Source organism: Eurosta solidaginis, chromosome 5 (genome assembly GCF_040869045.1).
Source record: "Eurosta solidaginis isolate ZX-2024a chromosome 5, ASM4086904v1, whole genome shotgun sequence".
NCBI lineage: Eukaryota > Metazoa > Arthropoda > Insecta > Diptera > Tephritidae > Eurosta > Eurosta solidaginis.
Window position 1 is genome coordinate 190004218 of NC_090323.1, and position 22310 is coordinate 190026527.

The 22310-nt window shown below is 37.0% G+C and overlaps 1 protein-coding gene across 2 annotated transcripts in view; it reads right to left on the reverse strand.

The window, feature by feature from the left end:
* The window catches only part of Eip78C (Ecdysone-induced protein 78C), a 908078-nt gene that overhangs the window by 626941 nt on the left and 258827 nt on the right, over positions 1 to 22310 (reverse strand). Inside the window, exon 1 of one of the 2 annotated variants that reach the window (XM_067786960.1) lies at positions 15932 to 15956. The exons of the other annotated variant lie outside the window; for it this stretch is intronic. Within the exon in view, the coding sequence (XP_067643061.1) occupies positions 15932 to 15941 (10 nt within the window). The 5' untranslated portion in view covers positions 15942 to 15956. Of the gene's footprint in view, positions 1 to 15931; positions 15957 to 22310 lie in introns of those variants that run through there. 2 annotated transcript variants of the gene reach the window in all.

A 22310-nucleotide genomic window follows, 5' to 3' on the forward strand; every position in this document is an offset into this window, starting at 1 on the left:
GCGTATAAAGAAAAATACCTGCGTTATTCCAAATTATTCAAAGCGTTAGGCAAGAGGCTCTATGGTAACTATGATCGCAATTTTGAATCTGACATTAAAGAAAACCCAGGGCGTTCTGGAATTATGTAAATTCCAAAAAACGATGCTCAAGTATCCCGGCCTCAGTCATCTATAACTCTGAGCATGTTTCATCAACAGCTGAAGCTGCCAATCTTTTTGCAGCCTTGTTCTGCTCCAATTTCGTTACGCCACCGGAAGTCCCGCAGGAGTTGCCCACTGTGGTTGACACTCCCATTAACTTTGGTCCGCTGACTCTATCGAATGATATGGTCGATGGAATCCAGAATATTAAATAATCTACCTATACTGATATTGACAGCTTATCGTCTTATCTATTGAAAAATTTTTTGGCTCTGGCTTTCCCCCTCCTTTTAATTTTCAACAAATCTTTAGAGTGTGCGAATTTGTTGATGCGTGGAAGATAACCTTCATCAGCCCGATTTTCAAGTGTGGTAGCAAGAACAATGTAGCAAATTATACGCCCATTGCAAAATTATCATCTGTTTCAAAATTATTCGAGTACATCGTGAAACAAAAAATGTATTTTGCTGTTAAACCTCTAATCATTGAAAATCAGCATGGTTTTTTGGCCGGTAGGTCCACTGTAACAAACTTATCTATCTTCTCTGATTTTTGCCTATCTTCTTTTAATGACCGTTGTCAAGTTGATACTGTGTACAGCTATTTCTCAAAAGCATTTGATAAAGTTAGTCACTTAATCCTGATTTCCAAATTGGCCCACTTGGGTTTCCACTCGATGTTTTTATCATGGATTAAATCGTACCCTCACCAGCGTAGCTGTGTTGTGGTTATAGACAATGACTCTTCAAACCCATTTACAGCCACCTCTGGGGTGCCTCAAGGTAGCATACTTGCCCGTTACTTTTTGTAATTTTTATAAATGATATTTCCACCTGCTTCCAGCACTCTAATTTTCTCTTATACGCGGATGACCTAAAGATTTTCAATACCATCACAAACTCTGATAACGTGATTAAAATTCAATCTGATTTAGATAACGTTGCTGTCTGGTGCAGTGCCAATAACCTGCCGCAGTTGATGCAGCTTGTCTCCTTAAGAGTCTCCGTTTCCATATCCCTATAAGGCCTCTTCGTAATGTACCTATTTTCTATACGGATTGTGTCCGAACCATCTATGCCTCAAACGCACCTTTGCTTAGAGCTATGACGGACTTTAATCGCATCTATGGTTCTTCAGCCATTGATTTTGCTCTTCCTAAGTCTACTTTTAAAACAATACGTACTGATATCTTTTCAAATTGATTAATTTTCTGGTCAATCTCTTCGTAGCATGTAAGTTTTATTGTGTCTATACTCAACTTATGTACTATACTATTAAGTAATTATCTAATTATACTCAGTTGAGCAGAGCTCACAGAGTACATTAACTTTGATTGGATAACGGTTGGTTGTACAGGATAAAGGAATCGAGATAGATATAGACTTCCATATATCAAAATCATCAGTATCGAAAAAAAATTTGATTGAGCCATGTCCGTCCGTCCGTCCGTCCGTCCGTCCGTCTGTCCGTTAACACGATAACTGGAGTAAATTTTGAGGTATGTTAATGAAATTTGGTATGTAGGTACGATATCGGACTATAACCACGCCCACTTGTTCGATATCGAAAATTTCGAAAAACCGAAAAAGTGCGATAATCCATTACCAAAGACGGATAAAGCGATGAAACTTGGTAGGTGAGTTGAACTTATGACGCAGAATAGAAAATTAGTAAAATTTTGGACAATGGGCGTGGCACCGCCCACTTTTAAAAGAAGGTAATTTAAAAGTTTTGCAAGCTGTAATTTGTCAATCGTTGAAGATATCATGATGAAATTTGGCAGGGACGTTACTCCTATTACTATATGTACGCCTAATAAAAATTAGCAAAATCGGAGAAGGACCACGCCCACTTTAAAAAAAAAAATTTTTTTAAGTAAAATTTTAACAAAAAATTTAATATCTTTACAGTATATAAGTAAATTATGTCAATATTCAACTCTAGTAATGATATGGTGCAATAAAATACAAAAATAAAAGAAAATTTCAAAATGGGCGTGGCTCCGCCCTTTTTCATTTAATTTGTCTAAGATACTTTTAATGCCATAAGTCGAACAAAAATTTACCAATCCTTGTGAAATTTGGTAGGAGCTTAGATTCTAGGACGATAACTGTTTTCTGCGAAAAAGGGCGGAACCGGTTGAAGCCACGCCCAGTTTTTATACACAGTCGACCGTCTGTCCTTCCCCTCAGCCGTTAATACGATAACTTGAGCAAAAATCGATATATCCTTACTAAACTCAGTTCCCGTACTTATCTGAACTCACTTTGTATTGGTGTAAAAAATGGCCGACTATGACTACGCCCACTTTTTCGATATCGAAAGTTACGAAAAATTAAAAAATTCCATAATTCTATACCAAATACGAAAAAAGGGATGAAACATAGTGATTGGATTGGTTTTTTGACGCAAAATATAACTTTGGAAAAAACTTTGTAAAATGGGTGTGACACCTACCATATTAAGTAGAGGAAAATGAGAAAGTTCTGCAGGGCGAAATCAAAAGCCCTTGGAATCTTAGCAGGAATACTGTCGTGGTATTACATATATAAATAAATTAGCGATACACGGCTGATGATGTTCTGGGTCACCCGGTCCACATTTTGGTCAATATCTCGAAAACGCCTTCACATATATAACTACCACCACTCCCTTTTAAAATACTCATTAACACCTTTCGTTTGATACCCATATCGTACAACCAAATTCTAGAGTCACCCCTAGTCCACCTTTATGGCGATATCTCGAAAAGGCGTCCACCTATAGAACTAAGGCCCACTCCCTTTTAAAATACTCATTAACACCTTTTAAAATACTCATTAACGCCTTTAATTTGAAACCCATATCGTACAAACAAATTCTAGAGTCACACTAGTCCACCTTTATGGCGATATCTCGAAAAGGCGTCCACCTATAGAACTAATCCCTTTTATTTTGAAAACGCCTTAAAGAATTTGTTTATATTTGCCACCTGATTTGAGTGGAGTCATGTTCCTTAACTCCCCCCGTTTTTCAAATGAAACGTCCCTGTTTTATTCAGCGAATTAGTTAATATTTCAATTTGAGAACTTAAATTTTTAAATATATTTTCATTAATTTCTGTTTGTTTTCTTTGCTTAAATATTTCGTATTGATTAGCAGCTTTGACTAATACTATTATCATAAATATAACTGTTACTATTTTTAAACCTATCCAAAATATGGGTTTTGATTTTATTTCACCTTTTATGACATTAATAAAGTTTATATTTTCAAATTTAAAATTTAAGTCTTCAGATTCTATATATTTAACAATTTCAAAGCTACTGAATTTATTATTTTTTACATATTTCAATATTTTTGCATCTGTGTTCTCATAAGTTACATTGTCAATCTTTGACTGATTTTTAAAAGTTACGAGATAAACTCCATTTACGGTATGATTGTTAACAGTATGATTTCCTGAAACTAAAATAACACCATCTTTTATTACATCCGTTTCTTTATTCCTTTCTTTAATTTTTATCATCTAGTCGTTTTTCCTAACAAAATATCCACTAAACTAGAATTTATTTATTTGTTAGTCTACAAATTTTACAATTAATCAGACTAAATATGAATGAATGAATGAATATAAATGCGGATTACAGTGTAAAATTAACAAGCATACATAGTGAGCAAAATTATATTATAAAATATGTATATACATATATTATTGAATCAGTTGTCGGGATGGAATGTGATGCCGAGCAACGGAATTGATTATCAGTGCTGTCGGAATGGACGTGATTTCGAGCAGCTGATGTATATTTAACACACAATAGTAGGGCTGCGATGTGTGGGAGGTTGGAAAGGACGTGATTCCAAGCCACCAGCCCAAAATAACTATTGATTATTAGTGCTGTCGGAATGGACGTGATTTTCAGCAGCTGATGTATATTTAACACAAAATGAGTAGGGCTGCCATGTGTGGGAGGTTGAAAAGAACGTGATTCCAAGCCACCCGCCCAAAGTAACTGGAGCAGGTAACAGATTTAGTTTAACATGTGATTTTGAAACAGTTATGAGTTCAAGGCAGTGAGTATATATTTTTGTATACTGTAAAGTGTGTCGCAAGTATCAGAAGATTTTATTTCACCATATATGTACATTCACTATTTCTTTCTTACAATTTTTAACATTAACATATTGATTCTCACATTTTGCAATCTCTTTTTCCATAAATAACTTACCATCTTGCTTAGCTATTGCTCTTACTTCGTAAAATTTACCATCTAAAAATATTTTTAGATACCTAATATAAATAACTATAAAATCTTTATTCTGTAATATTTTAAAATTAGAAATATCTATTAAATCTGTCACACTCAATCGTCCATGTTCGTTTGCAATAATGCCTCTTATTTCATCTAAATGTAAAATTGCTGGATTCAAAATTCCTAATTTTCTTAAAGTTATTGTACGAATAATATTCTGTAATTCATTTAGTAAAAATTTATTCCTACGTTTCCTTAGTTGTGTAGCATGATCATTTTTATTTGCGTTTTTTATTGTCTCTGATAATTGAGAAATAACTTTAAATACTTCTGAATTTGTCATAAATTGTTTGACATAGGCCGATAAAAACAAAAACAATTTATAAATTGTTTGTTGTTATTTAAAATTAACTCGATAAATTTTTTTTTTACCAAAACTAAATCGTCGTGATCCGGGGTACCGGCTATCGACTTCCATAAAGTCCCTAATTCATTAATTCCTCTTTTTAAACGTCTCTCCGTTTTTTGTAGTTGCCCTAACAACGTCTGTATTAGCTCTATTTCTGGGTCCATATTGATATGAAGCTCGTCACGTATGTCAATTTCCCTAACATTATCATAACCTACATTTTTGTTGTAATCCTCCTCGTCTAGTAGTAATATTTCGGAAAAATAAGTTAAATTTGTAACATGGAAAAAGTCACCAAAGTCGTTGTATAATGCTGCGTCTCCATCTTCTATTAATACATAATCTTTTCTCGTATAATCCATTATATCCGTCCCTACTACAGTAATTAATGCCAGAAATATGATTAACTCCATTCCCTGTAATTAAAGTTAAGATTTAATGTTATCTTTATGTACTATTCTATTCCTATTATTGATTCTAACTTTATTTCCTAAATCTTCCTTTACCACTTGCTTTTTATACTCAGTTGAGCAGAGCTCACAGAGTATATTAAGTTTGATTGGATAACGGTTGGTTGTACATATATAAAGGAATCGAGATAGATATAGACTTCCATATATCAAAATAATCAGGATCGAAAAAAAATTTGATTGAGCCATGTCCGTCCGTCCGTCCGTCCGTCCGTCCGTCCGTTAACACGATAACTTGAGTAAATTTTGAGGTATCTTGATGAAATTTGGTATGTAGGTTCCTCAGCACTCATCTCAGATCGCTATTTAAAATGAACGATATCGGACTATAACCACGCCCACTTTTTCGATATCGAAAATTTCGAAAAACCGAAAAAGTGCGATAACTCATTACAAAAGACAGATAAAGCGACGAAACTTGGTAGATGTGTTGAACTTATGACGCAGAATAGAAAATTAGTAAGATTTTGGGCAATGGGCGTGGCACCGCCCACTTTTACAAGATGGTAATTTAAAAGTTTTGCAAGCTGTAATTTGGCAGTCGTTGAAGATATCATGATGAAATTTGGCAGGAACGTTACTACTATTACTCTATATGTGCTAAATAAAAATTAGCAAAATTGGATGAAGAACACGCCCACTTTTTAAAAAAAAATTTTTTTTAATTCAAATTTTAACAAAAAATTTAATATCTTTACTGTATATAAGTAAATTAAGTCAAAATTCAACTCCAGTAATGATATGATGCAACAAAATACAAAAATAAAAGAAAATTTCAAAATGGGCGTGGCTCCGCCCATTTTCATTTAGTTTGTCTAGAATACTTTTATTGCCATAAGTCGAACAAAAATTTACCAATCCTTCTCAAATTTGGTAGGAGCATAGATTCTATGACGGTAACTGTTCTCTGTGAAAATGGGCGAAATCGGTGGAAGCCACGCCCAGTTTTTATACACAGTCCACCGTCTGTCCTTCCGCTCGGCCATTAACACAATAACTTGAGCAAAATCCGATATATCTTTACTAAACTTAGCCCACGTACTTACCTGAGCTCACTTTTTCTTGGTATAAAAAATGGGCGAAATCTGACCATAACCACGCCCACTTTATCGATATCGAAAATTACGAAAAATGAAAAAAATGCCATAATTCTATACCAAACACGAAAAAAGGGATGAAACATGGTAACTGGATTGGTTTATTGACGCAAAATATAACTTTGGAAAAACCTTTGTAAAATGGGTGTGACACCTACCATATTAAGTAGAAGAAAATGAAAAAGTTCTACAAGGCGAAATCAACAGCCCTTGGAATCTTGGCAGGAATACTGTTAGTGGTATTGCATATATAAATAAATTAGCAGTACCCGACAGATGATTTTCTGGATCACCTGGTCCACATTTTGGTCGATATCGCGAGAACGCCTTCACATATACATCTAAGGGCCACTCGCTTTTAAAACCCTCATTAATACCTTTAATTTGATATCCATATCGTACAAAAACATACCAGAGTCACCCCTGTCCCACCCTAATGGCGATATCTCGAAAAGGCGTCCACCTATACACCTAATGCCCCCTCCCTCTTAAAATGCTCAGTAACACCTTTCGTTTGATACCCATATCGTACAAACATTCTAGAGTCACCCCTGGCCCACCCTAATGGCGATATCTCGAAAAGGCGTCCACCTATAGACCTAGTGTCCACTCCCTCTTAAAATGCTCAGTAACACCTTTCGTTTGATACCCATATCGTACAAACATTCTAGAGTCACCCCTGGCCCACCCTAATGGCGATATCTCGAAAAGGCGTCCACCTATAGACCTAATGCCGACTCCCTCTTAAAATGCTCAGTAACAGCTTTCGTTTGATACCCATATCGTACAAACATTGTAGAGTCACACCTGGCCCACCCTAATGGCGATATTTCGAAAAGGCGTCCACCTATAGAACTAAGGATTACTCCCTTTTAAAATACTCATTACCACCTTTCATTTGATACCCATATCGTACAAACACATTCTAGAGTCACCCTGGCCCACCCTAATGGCGATATCTCGAAAAGGCGTCCACCTATAGACCTAATGTCCACTCCCTCTTAAAATGCTCATTAACACCTTTCGTTTGATACCCATATCGTACAAACATTCTAGAGTCACCCCTGGCCCACCCTAATGGCGATATCTCGAAAAGGCGTCCACCTATAGACCTAATGTCCACTCCCTCTTAAAATGCTCAGTAACACCTTTCGTTTGATACCCATATCGTACAAACATTCTAGAGTCACCCCTGTCCCACCCTAATGGCGATATCTCGAAAAGGCGTCCACCTATAGACCTAATGCCCACTCCCTCTTAAAATGCTCAGTAACACCTTTCGTTTGATACCCATATCGTACAAACATTCTAGAGTCACACCTGGCCCACCCTAATGGCGATATCTCGAAAAGGCGTCCACCTATAGAACTAAGGATTACTCCCTTTTAAAATACTCATTACCACCTTTCATTTGATACCCATATCGTACAAACACATTCTAGAGTCACCCTGGCCCACCCTAATGGCGATATCTCGAAAAGGCGTCCACCTATAGACCTAATGCCCACTCCCTCTTAAAATGCTCAGTAACACCTTTCGTTTGATACCCATACCGTACAAACATTCTAGAGTCACCCTTGGTCCAGCTTTATGGCGATATCTCGAAAAGGCGTCCACCTATAGAACTAAGGATTACTCCCTTTTAAAATACTCATTACCACCTTTCATTTGATACCCATATCGTACAAACACATTCTAGAGTCACCCTGGCCCACCCTAATGGCGATATCTCGAAAAGGCGTCCACCTATAGACCTAATGCCCACTCCCTCTTAAAATGCTCAGTAACACCTTTCGTTTGATACCCATATCGTACAAACATTCTAGAGTCACCCTTGGTCCACCTTTATGGCGATATCTCGAAAAGGCGTCCACCTATAGAACTAAGGATTACTCCCTTTTAAAATACTCCTTACCACCTTTCATTTGATACCCATATCGTACAAACACATTCTAGAGTCACCCCTGGCCCACCCTAATGGCGATATCTCGAAAAGGCGTCCACCTATAGACCTAATGCCCACTCCCTCTTAAAATGCTCAGTAACACCTTTCGTTTGATACCCATATCTTACAAACATTCTAGAGTCACCCCTGGCCCACCCTAATGGCGATATCTCGAAAGGGCGTCCACCTATAGACCTAATGCCCACTCCCTCTTAAAATGCTCAGTAACACCTTTCGTTTGATGCACATATCGTACAGACACCCCTGGTCCACCTTTATGGCAATATCTCGAAACGGCGTCCACCTATGGAACTAAGGATCACTCCTTTTCAAAATACTCATTAACAGCTTTCATTTGATACCCATATCGTACAAACACATTATAGAATCACCCCTGGTCCACCTTAATGGGGACATCTCGAAAAGGCGTCCACCGATAGACCTAAGGCCCACTCCCTCTTAAAATGCTCAGTAACACCTTTCATTTGATACCCATATCGTACAAACAAATTCTAGAGTCAGCCCTGGTCTACCTTTATGGCGATATCCCTAAATGGCGTTCATCCATAGAACTATGGCCTACTCTCTCTTAAAATACTCTTTAATACCTTTCATTTGATACACATGTTATACAACCACATTCCAGGGTTACCCCAGATTGATTTTCCTTATTTTGTCTCCATAGCTCTCAACTGAGTATGTTATGTTCGGTTACACCCGAACTTAGCCTTCCTTACTTGTTAAATCTAGGTTTTAGCTTATTTCTCTCCCCTATAATCTTTTCATATATAACATCGCCACGTTGCACAGTGTTTCGTGTAGAACAAGCTAGCTGGACAAAAACAAAGTTCTTATTCCAAGAAAAGTGTTATGAGAAATGAAAGAAAACAAACAAAGTAACGGGATTTTTGCTTTTTTTTGATATTTTTGCTCATATATATTGAGTAATTGAAGTAAGAAGGCAGGAGTGGCCGTAAAATGCATTGATTAATTTGCAAAATTCTTGTTGAATATTAAGAATCATATTTCTTTTAAGTGAACACTTTTACATAATTTTTTTGATGGATTCTTAGCTCGAAGGTAAGTAAAATTTTTTAATAGTAATTCTTTCGCAATAAGAGAATTTTCAATATATTTAACATTCCGTTATTAAGAAGAAAAGGTATTTTTTCTCTATATTTTTAACTTTAGGAACAAAAAAGTTACATACATCCGCCGACATAAATTTTACATATGTTATATTCGCAAGTATTCTCTAATAGTCGAAAGAAAAAACCATTGCGAATTTTTTGCACATCTATTTTTAATTTTTTTTTTTGTAGATTTAGTTATCTCTACATATCAAATAGGATGTATGTACGTACCAGCTCCGACGAGATATTTGAACCTCTAAAGCTGATCTACAAACGGCAAAACCAATTCCCTGGTACAGGGAACAAACACGTAGCCATAAAACATACAAAAATAAACGCGCAAGGTCAGCAAGATCACACCAAAAGCAAAAAGGCGAAGATCATTGACTTCAACCTGCCACAACCTACCGCACCAGTCACCAAGGCATAAAAACAGGTACATACAATGGATTGATGAAGATAAACCAAAACCAGGTTTCGGCAATACCAATGACGGCAACACTGCTCGTAGGTTTTTCGAAAATTCTGAAGCTAGTGCTGAGATTACGGGATTGGATGTAACGCTCATCAAAAGATTCGACACTCTCCTTCGCGCATTAGCATCTGGGTACAATATAAATATCCAAAAATTTGAAAAATTTGCGGTCGAGACTAAAAAACTATACATAGATCTCTATCCATGGTTTAATATGCCTGTTACAGTTCATAAATTCTTAGTGCATAGTACTGATATTATAAAATCAGCAATTTTACCTATTGGTCAACTTTCCGAGGAAGCACAGGAAGCCCGTAACAAAGATTTGAGACGATTCAGGGCTGATAACACACAAATGCAGTCGCGTGAAGCCACGAATAGAGATCTTATGAATATGTTGCTTATAACATCGGATCCTTTAGTTAACAGTTTTAGGGAGATACCTAAGAAAAAATTTAAAAGTCTGACTTCAGAAGTCTTAAATTTACTGTCCCCCGATAATGTCGAGGAGTCAATAAATACCCCAGTTGTTTCAAGCTTTCACAGTAGTGTTGCTGATGCTCATGACTATTCCACAAGTGACTCATCGAATGAAAGTGATGATAGCGAATAATAACATAATTATAAAAGATAACCTACCCTATAACTTTTTGTTGGATCAGGTTTTATTTAATTTAAATCTATTTTCTTTTCTACTTTGTATGATACTTTACTTTTAAGTTTTTGTAATAAGTAATTTTCACATAATTAATTTAATTATTTACATTGTTATTATTATTATTGTAATTCACTTTTACATTCCTGACTGGTACTATAAAATAATTCTGTAAAAATTGTAGTGCCAGGATAAATACTCAAATAAATACAATATATGTATGTACATATGTACAGTCACTCACATAAATAAGTAGACACCCCTTTTTTGGACAATTCTTACAATTTTCGGTTTCGCAAATTTATTTTAACTAATTTCCCATAAGAAAATTTGTCACGATCTATAACAAAAACTAAATTATATTTAAAAAATTCGATGAATTTTCATAAAAAATTTTAATTTTTTTCCGAATTTTTAGAATTTTTTAGAGTATTGAGATTTGTATTCCATTCAATTTAAGTACAATAAAGTAATATTCTTAAGTCCTTTAAATTTTTTTGGATCTATGTCACTTATTCACATGAGTTACTGTATATGAAATAAGCAAATGTATGCATATGAAGTAAAATTTTGGAAAAAAAATAAAAAAAAAGAACATATGGCTGAAAAAAATTACGTAGTTGTACTAAATGACTGCATATGAAACGGAAAATCTCATAAAATAATTTTGTCCAGCTAGCTTGTTCTACACGAAACACTGTGCGTTGGTATGTTTTACTAACCCTGTTTCTATTTTCCCTATCTAACATTTTATTTTGCGCAGTCAAAAGCTTTGACCGAACTGCATCAAGTGGCACTTTATTAAAAAATATTTGAAATGGTTTTTCTTCTATTACTGAGTGAATCGTTTTATTGTATCGATGCACAGCACGATATATCGACTCAGCAAAACTTATTAAATTATATTCGTGTTTAATGCAACGCGCGATTTCTATTACGGTCGAATGCACTCTTTCAACTTGTCCATTAGTTGTGCTATGACCTGGACTACAAAAAATAATTCTTATTCCTAATCTTTGCATTAAAGATTTAAACTGCATTGTAATAAACCCAGGTTCATTATTAACCGTTATTTCGTTTAACTCAGGAAAACTTTGAATAACTTATATTTTTCCTCCAAATTAATTTTATCTTCAATTTGCTTTAGTACCAAATATTTAGAATATTCATAAATTTTGTCGATGGGTAAGTTTCTCTTAAGACATGTTTAATTCCATAAAGCACCTCTGGTGTGCAGTAAATTGCGGTAACCAATTTTGGATTCAAATATTCTGTCAAAACCGAAGGAATATTTTCAGGTTGATCATATTCGATCAAAAAGCGTTTGTTATTAAATGGAAATATGGTTTCTAGGGTTGTAATTCTAAATTATCAATAAGGATTTGCTGTTTGAAATGATTTAATGGTTTTTTTGTTGCAGCAATTTGATATTCATCACTACTTTCTGCAGAATGTTGTGTATTAGTTAAAGAGTCGCTTGAGTTACTTTCATCATTTTCCGACTCTGTTACATTATTTAAAAAGCATCTGCAACCACATTTATTGCACCTGGTTTATAAATAATTTTTGGGGAAATTCGTCAATAAATGCCCTCCATCTTTTCATTTTAATATTTAGATTTCTTTCAGAAATTGTAGATGATAATGGTTGATGGTCGATGTGAATCTCCAAATCTCTCACCGAATAAAGGTAATTTCGTAAATTCTTCAATGCACACACAATGGCAAATAATTCCTTTTCATTTGTCGCATAGTTTTTTTCAGTCGTGGTTAATGTTTTTGAAATAAAAGTCACTGGTCTCCCCTCTTGAGATAACACAGCTCCTACGGCTACATTTGATGCATCTGTTGTTAGAACACATTTTTTTGTAAAATCTGGTTGTATCAATTCTATCTGCTGGCACAACAATCCATTTAGTTTTTCGCAAGCAGCTATTGCCTCTTGGTCTAGATTGACAATAGTTTTTTTGATTTATATTGGGAGATTTTACCATTTTCCCCTTGTAAATATCTTGTAATTGGTTTTGCTATTTTAGCATAACCATCTATAAATTTCCTATAATATCCCGTTAAACCTAAAAATCCTCTAACCTGACGTAGAGTTCTTGGTATTGGATAATTTTTTATTGCTTCTATTTTCTTTGGATCGGTTTTAATGACCTTATGAGATACAATGTATCCCAGAAACCCAACTTCTTGCTCGATAAACCTAGACTTTTCTAGAGATATTTTCATATGGGCCTTTTTCAGTACTTCTATTACCAATTCTAAATGTTTCAACTGATCCTCCAAATTACGTGAATATACTATAATGTCATCAATGTAGACATGACAAAACTTCCTTATATATTCATGCAAAATATTATTCATAGTCCGTTGGAATATGCTGGGAGCGTTGCGAAGGCCAAAGGGCATTCGCACATACTCATACTTCCCGTTATTAACGGAAAACGCCGTTTTTTTCAATATCCTCTTCTCTCATTAATATTTGATGAAATCCAGATTCGGGATCTATCGTTGAAAAATATTTTGATTCCCCCAAATTTGAAAGTATGATCTCTGGATTCGATATCGGATATCTATCCGGAATAGTTTTTTCATTTATTTTTTTAAAATAAATCACTAAGCGTAACTTAGGACTTCCATTCTTATTAATTCCCTTTTTTGGAACTACCCAACATGGAGAGTTATATGGACTCTTACTTTCCCTTATAATCCCCTTCTGCAATAGACTTTGGACTTCTTCATTAACAAAACCATTAACAGATATTGGATATGGATATTGTTTGGACCAAATGGGTCTTTCCTCATCCATGCGAATTGCTGCTCTGACATCTGTGTTGAATGGTAAATCCAAATCAACATCTTCGTGTTCTTTTTTTATAACATCAATTATCTTCTGACGAAGATTTTTTATATTGCCCTCTTTTGGGCTTATTTTATTATTTGGAATTTTGCTGGTACATTCTTCAGCTGGCGCTGTGGAATGTTCTTGTTCCACATTTGTTCTATTTTTTATATTAGCTGTACTATTGCCGGTTTTACCGTCGGCTGGCGCTGTGGAAAATTTTTGTTCCACAAAGCTCATTTTATCAACCTCACTTTCTTTTTCACAACTGTGCTTTATAGCAGTCCTTTCCACAAATTCATAAATTTTTTCAATTCTATTAACAATTAACTTCTCCAGATTCACTAAAGCGTTGACTTTCCGCAATAAATTATAACCTATAAGGAGATCTGACTCCAAGTTATGAATTTCGTAAAAAATCTCTTTAACACCAAACAGATGAATTTCGTGATAAAATCTTATTATTGTATAACCATTAATGGTTTTTATCCTCTTATAAATATCCAATTCTTTTGGATTCCTATAAATTCCCTTCCTGAGGTAACAGGATTTTGCACCTGTATCTACTAAAATTTCAAAATCTTTTTTTATAGCTTGGTCATACAGATATATATATATGGCAAGCTTACTTTTGGCCTAAAAAATGGCCTTCTTAATATTATTTACTCGCTGTACTTTTTCCTGTGGTTGCGCACTGACTTGCGCACCTCCAACTCTTTTATTAAAATTGTTGTTTTGCGAATTGTTTCTAACTCCCTGTGGCATATATCTATTACTAGGCCTATTCTCAATTTGCAAGGATGGATCTACACCCATTGGCTCTGGACGGGTTTTTTTATTGTCGCCGAATATTGGACTATTTTTCTCCGGGTACCTCAAATTATTCTGAAACTCCTGACTTCTCCGATCATTATAAGGAAGTCTGTGGGGAGATGAATTAAAACTTTTCTGCGAATATTGCAAATGATTTGCAAATATTGCAAAGCAAATTGTGACCTCATTTGATTGGCATTTAACTCTTGAGTCTTGGCAAGGGCATTTGGCAAATCTTTGGGTGCCAAGGTAAACAATAGCCGTGTTTTTTAACACGCGCGTATACGTTTCGTTTGCGCGTGTTAAAAAACGCCTATCTTCGCTTAGATAATGCTTAGGAGACCCATCTAGCGGCTGTGGTAAAACAACTAGCTACAGCAACAGGGTGTAGCGAAAAGCGGAGACGCAACGCTCTGATGGCCATAGGGTATAACATATAGCTGAATCAGTTGCGATGAATTGTGGACACACATATAATACATAGAATTAGTGTACAGGGTGAAACAAAGACACATATTTCAGTTACATCTGAGTATAATGCATGGCGGAACGATACAAGGTGGCAGCATGGCGACATACCTACAAACATAAATAAAAATTTCATGTACTTTGTTTTTGTAAATTCGATGGACAAATGTCAAAATCGTATTGCGGCGGAAGTTGATGTATCAAATCAAATAAAAAAAGTTTATAATCAGCTGTCCCATGCTGTCACCTTGTATCGTTCCGCCATGGTATAATGCGTATTGAAATTTAGTAGGACAAAATTTATGCGCAGCAATTTCAGAGGTGTATTTATAGTTTGTCTCTTAGCAGTCAATATAAAGTTTAAACGTAAACGGATATACTCGTGTTAAAAAACACGGCTAATATTTGATCTAATGGGTGACTAAGCCCAGTTATAAAGGTCCGCAGAGCAGTGGCTCTGTTTTTAGAGTTTAGCTCTTTAGTTATGGGTGAGCTTGTCCCATGAGTAATTATGGTCTTATTTATGAGAAGCGTCAACTTCTCGTTAACCTCATTATAGAAACCTATCAGGGATTTCGATCCCTGTCTCAGGACACTCATCTCCTGCTCGATTATATGACTTGGCCTTTTGTCAGCAAAGGCAAAGTCCAGACGACTTAAAATTGCGTCGAAATTCAAAACTGTTCCGTGATTGGTCAGTATATCATTGGCCTCACGGGTAATTTTATTCCTTAAAATTGTTGTGTACAAGGACATGGAATTATTGGCTGCTTCGCTTACATAATTATTTATCTTACCCCCAAACTCAGGCAAAGATTTGATAACGTCTAAAGGTTCGTCACAATTTATATTTGAATCTATTTGTTCGGGTACAAACTCGGTCACAGCATCATTGGTGTTGTTGGCCTGTATCTGTCGCCTCATTTGATCTACTTCCGTTCGTAATGATGCCGTACTAGCGGCAATCAATCTAGATATTACATCCACATTAGTTGTATTATGATTACTATTTATTGACATTTTTGTCAAATCTTCTATCAAAGAATGCAGATCTATATACCCTTTTCAAATCTTCTTTCACAATCTTTTAGCAGTTTATATAAATTTTATTTTTTAACTTTGCTTTATCTCTTCTAGTTTTGCCTTCACTTTTATAATCTTCTAATTTATATGTACATACATATAATTATTTATACATACTATGTATTAACATATAGCTTAACTATTTTCTTAATTAGCTTACGCTTCTTCATCTTCGGATTCTCGTCCTTCTATTTGATCCTTGTTGGCTTTGTGGATGAATGCTGATGTACATATATTGGTGGTCCTTTCACTTTCCCGAGCTACGTAATTCGCGTTTTTAGTTTTCCTGTAAGGTGACAAATATTTTTGGTCAGTATTGCTTTCACTCAATCTTGTACGAACTTCCGTTTGTATATGCAAATAATCGTGTGTTGCTTTTTACACATATTCCGTTGTTTTGTTCACAAATTGGTTTTCAGGAAAATAACGATTTTTCTTAATGTCCTTTAATCGAAAAGACACAACAAAAATTTACTCTTCAGTCATTTTTTTGTTTGCTTTAATTTTAGTGTTTTTTTTTTCTCTCCTTTTTAGAGATACTTGTTTTATTTTAATTTTTACAGGGTTTTTTTCACTCCAGAGGACACGCAACCTTTTTACAGGCTATCACTGCGTGTCTCCTGGCAGGATCGCCAATTAAAGTTTAAGTTGGGTAAATTGAGTTTTTAAAAACTCTTGCACTTTATTTCAATATCGCTCAAAAAACTGACTAAGCTTTACATTTTTCTCTTATTTATAACTTACAAATAGTCTACAATAGGCATATTGAATAGGATGCCTCTCTTAATACGATGCCTTAGTAATTTTACATCTGGCATTGCATCAGCTGGCTAACGCAAGGTAAGTATGTGGGAATGGAATGTTACAACGGATTTGGTAAATAAATCAAATAGCAACTTTTAAAGAATTTGTTTATATTTGCCACCTGAATTGAGTGGAGTCATGTTCCTTAACTCGCATTCTAGAGTCACCCCTGGTCCACCCTTATGGCGATATCTCGAAAAGGCGTCCACCTATAGAACTAGGCCCACTCCATTTTAAAATACTCATTAACACCTTTCATTTGATACCCATATCGTACAAACAAATTCTAGAGTCACCTCTGGTCCACCTTTATGGCGATATCTCGAAAACGAGTCCACCTATAGAACTAAGGCCCACGCTCTTTTAAAATACTCATTAACACCTTTAATTTGATACCCATATCGTGCGAACAAATTCTAGAGTCACGCTGGTCCACCTTTATGGCGATATATCGAAAAGGCGTCCACCTATAGAACTAAGGCCCACTCCCTTTTAAAATACCCATTAACATCTTTCGTTTGATACTCATATTGTACAAACGGATTCTAGAGTCACCTCTGGTCCACCTTTATGGCGACATCTCGAAAAGGCGTCCACCTATAGAACTAGGCCCACTCCATTTTAAAATACTCATTAACACCTTTCATTTGATACCCAAATCGTACAAACAAATTCTAGAGTAATTAAAATACCATTATTACCCTTCATTTGATACTCATATCGTATTGTAACGAATTTACTGCAATTCCGATTATTTCAAATCTTCTACTAAGGTTCGAATCACTAAACTGTTGAATAAACAACATCACCTTTCAGTAATGCAAAATGGTCTTTATTAGACTACTTTCAAAATAACACTTCTATTGCTTCACAGATAGCGTCCTAAATCAAAACTGATTCTCGCGTCTCTACTGTTGGTGCATTTATACTCTGTGATTTCCTCGTTGCATCTTCTAGGCGCTTCCAGAATTTACTTAGTTAATGCCATATAATTATAACTACAGATGCACGTGTATAGCTTCTCATATGCGCGTGTATTTGTCAGAGACACTTCCACAATTACAATTGCATAATTTTGGGAGCATCTCAGATAAGATATCTGCATGTATTTGTGCGTTGCTTCTCCGCTGCGTGTACGTACATATGTGTAGTCATAATGCTTGATTCGTTTATGTAGATACATAATGATTGATTTATGGATATGCATATAATCACTGCTTAGCATCGGCTTAGAGATGGCAGTACCCCTTAGTGTTGCTAATATTCGTAACACTGCCCTCCACCTAAGTCTGATCGTCCCGATCAGACAAATCTCCCGATCTAAACGCCGCTACCATCTCCAAATGTACCACTCTTCTACTCCGTGGTTTCCCAATGGTTTGTATGCGGTAGATGGTACCACTAATCTTCTTCACAACTTTGTACGGGCCTTCCCAACTGCACCGAATCTTGGATGGAACACCTTTCCGCCGGTGAGGGTTGTATAACAGTACCAAATCTCCCTCCAAGAAACCCCGAATTATTGTACTCATCGTACCTGCGTTTCATCTTACTACTCATTATCCTTGATCGTTCCCTCGCACTCTGTTGTTTGGCCAATGAACCACTTTGTAGAGCTTGCTCTTGATGGATTGGCTTCACATAATCAGTATCGTTCCGGCGTTTCTCAACAGAGGTGCGCGCTGGCTTGAAACCACCCTTGCATTCTTTCTGGAAAATTCTTTCAGTCGTTTTAGTGCGTCCATTAGGTTTTGTCAATGCCAGTGTTTTTCTCGAATATTTGCAACACTAAGGGGTACTGCCATCTCTAAGCCGATGCTAAGCAGTGACTGTACGCACATCAATAATTCAATCATTATGTCTACACATATGTACGTACACGCATCGGAGATGAGATGCCCAAACACATGCAGACATCTTATTGCGATGCTCCTAAATGTAGGCAATTCTAATTGTGGGAGTGTCGCCACACATACAAGCGCATGGGGTGTGAGAGAAGCTATACAAATTATACATCTGTAGTCGTAGCTGAGAAACCAACAAGTAAGTTCTGGAATGGAAAAGCCTAGAAGTATGCAACTAGGAAATCAAAGAGTATAAAAATGCGAGAACAGTAGAGGCGAGAATTAAGTTTCATTTGAGCTATCAATCAGTTTGGTTATTAAGCCAGCCAGTTGCAAAGTATAAGTGTTATTGTGAAGTACTTTAATAAAGGTCATTTTTCCATTATTCAATATTGGAGTTATTTATTCAACAGTTTAGTGATTCGAACTTAGCGGAAGGTTGCAAATAAGCAGAATTACAGTAAATTCGTTACAATTGGTGTCAGAAGAGGAATTGTTGAATAAATTCCAGAGGACAACAAGGACATGGCAAAGTTCAGTGAATTGAAGATCCAGCAACTGAAGAAGGAGTTGGAGAGCCGTGGATTGAATACAAGCGGCGTTAAACTCGAACTTCAGGCACGGCTACGAGAGGCAATGGAAGCAGAAGGAATTGATGTGGATGAGTATGTCTTTTATCCTGATGAGGACGAGACAACAACAAAAATTGAAGGGAAAAACGAAATATCGCAGACAGTTACGAGCACAGACTTGAACATGATTTTGGCTGCAATATCTGCACAAACATCGACAGTAAAAGAAATGCCGTCAGAAATAACATCGAAGATTGAAGCACAAGAAACGCGTATTTCAGAAATGTCGACACTGATTACATCCAAGATGGAAATTAAACTGGCAGAACAGAAGACATATATGGTATCCCAAATGGAATCACAGGAGACATGTATTTCCGAAATGTCGTCACAAATAACATCCAGCATTGAAACACAGGAGGCACGTATATCCGAAATGTTGTCACAAATAGCATCCAGGATTGAAGAACAGGAGGCACGTATATCCGAAATGTCGGGACAAATTTCAGCACAGGTATCATCACAGATCTCTGTACAACTAGAAGCCCGTATGGACGAAAAAATAATGCCGTTTGAGAACAAAATCGAGGCTGAGGTAGATGCTTTAAAAGGTCGTATACAGGAGCTGAAACTAAATCGCCCAGTTTTTTCAGCAAGCAATACGAAGGTAAAAATACCATCCTTTGACGGTTCTGCTCCTTTCCAGGTCTTTAAGCTACAGTTTCAGAAGACCGCAGCAGTGAACAACTGGAATGTGGAAGATAAAGTTACCGCACTCTTCGTAGCATTGAAAGGACCAGCTGCCGAAATCTTACTGACTATTCCAGAGTACGAACGGAACAGTTATGACGCATTGATGGCTGCTGTAGAACGGCGATACGGAAGCGAACACAGGAAAGAGATATTTCAAATAGAATTGCAAAACCGTTACCAAAAAGCTAATGAGATTTTGCAAGAGTTTGCTTCGGATGTTGAAAGGTTGGCAAATACGGACGCACCCATGGAATACACTGAAAGGGTAAAAATCCAGAGCTTCATAAATCGCATACGAGATGTGGAAACGAAGCGGGCTACATATGCGAATCCAAAACTAACATTTGCTGAAACGGTATCCCACGCACTGACTCAGGAAACAGTGTCACTTTTGAGTAAGCCCGCATACAAAGCTCATCGCGTGGAAGTGGAAAGGCCAGACTGGGTAGACACAATTTTGGAAGCATTAAAACGAACGCAGCAGAAAAACGATGGCGCCGTCAAATGCTTTAAGTGTGGGAAGCCAGGGCACATTGCACGTTATTGTAGTACCAATCCTAACAATTCCAGCAATGTGGGTGGCCGTAAACGCAGAGCTGAAGGAGACGAGCAAATCTCCAAATCCACTCAATCTTTAAACTAAAGCGAGTCGGCCGCAAGGGGCGACAGCTGGCTCCCTCAATTGAATGCCCCATAATCTCTATCTCGCAAATTGGAAGAAGGTCAAGCAATCTTACTGTCGGAGGACATGTGGATGGAAAGGAACGTTTACTGACTGTAGATACAGGTGCATCCCATTCCATCATTCGATCCGATTTAGTCAACAAGAAGATAAGACCACTGCTTGGAGCAAGATTACGTACAGCCACGGGATAGGACACCCAGGTAATTGGAGAAGTAGAATGTGAAGTAGAAATTGGGAACGTCACGGTACTACACAATTTTATAGTGGCAGGTATTGTTGATGAAATCATAATTCGAGTGGACTTCTTAATCAACCAAGGCATCAAGATCGATATGCAAAGCAAGACGATGCGATATAAGAACATGGATGTGCCACCTAATTTCGGCTACGAGAGAGGCTACAGCAGTAAGCGAGTGCTGGTGGAAGAGAGTCAGCAAATACCACCAAAATCAGAAGCAGTCATCTGGGCAAAGGTTGATGGAGATTGTGGGACAAACAAATTGTGTGTTGTCGAAGCAGCAAATAAATCAGCACTGAACATACTTGTAGGAAAAACCCTGGGAATGACAAAACAAGATGGACGTATTCCCGTAAGAGTACTCAATGAGTTCAAGTCACCATTCAATTTGACCAAAGGAGCTATTTTGGTAAGATGCCAAGAGGCCGAAGTAGTTATTAACTGTGAACAGCTCCAGGAACACGTTTCATCTAGTAATACTGATCTTTCAAATGACATCACGGCATGGACGCAGGGGCTAGAGGAAGCCTATCAGAGTAAGGCAAAACAACTGCTCCTAAGGTACGCGAACATATTTGACCAGGATGGTTCCAAACCAGGCCGCACCAATGTTGTGAAACATCAAATTGACACTGGAGATGCGAGGCCGATCCGTCAAGCTCCACGTAGTGTTCCACTGGCGAAGCGGGAAGTTGTGAGTCAAATCATACAAGAAATGAGCGACAGCGGCGTCATCGAACCATCAGCTAGTCCATGGAGCTCACCGGTAGTACTTGTAAAGAAGAAGGATGGAAAAATGAGGTTTTGCGTTGACTACCGGAAGTTGAATGACGTTACGAAAAAGGATAGCTACCCATTGCCAAGAATTGACGACACTCTGGACTCGCTATCTGGTACGAAATGGTTTTCCACGCTGGACTTGAAAAGCGGCTACTGGCAAGTGAAGGTGAAGGAGGAAGATAAAGAGAAAACAGCCTTCAGTGTCGGTGATGGTCTTTGGCAATTTACAGTGATACCTTTTGGACTTTGTAATGCACCAGCTACTTTTGAGAGACTCATGGACCAGGTACTGAAAGGACTACATTGGAAAACATGCTTGGTGTACCTGGACGACATCGTCGTATTGGGCAAGAACTTTGATGAACATCTTAAGAACTTGGAGGAAGTGTTCCAGAGAATAGCTGGCGCTGGTCTGAAGTTAAGTCCCGAAAAGTGTGCGCTGTTTAAAAAGGAAGTAAACTATTTGGGTCACAAGGTACCGACAGAGGGCATCTGCACTGCGAACGAAAAAATAGAGGCTGTAAAGGATTGGCCAAGACCACAGAACCTACATGAATTGAGAAGTTTCCATGGGCTGTGCACATATTACCGCCGATTTGTACCAAATTTTTCCAGCGTAGCCCATAGCCTCCTTGAGCTTACAAGAAAAATCAAAGCTTTCGAATGGAAGAAGGAGCAAGAAGTGGTTTTCCAAACATTGAAGGAGCGTTTGTGCACTGCCCCAATGTTAGCATATCCGATTCCAGGAGCAACATTTATTCTAGGTACAGATGCGAGTGGATATGATATAGGAGGCGTTTTATCACAACTGGTCGATGGACAGGAGAAGGTAGTTGCATATTACAGCCGTTCGATTGGAAAAC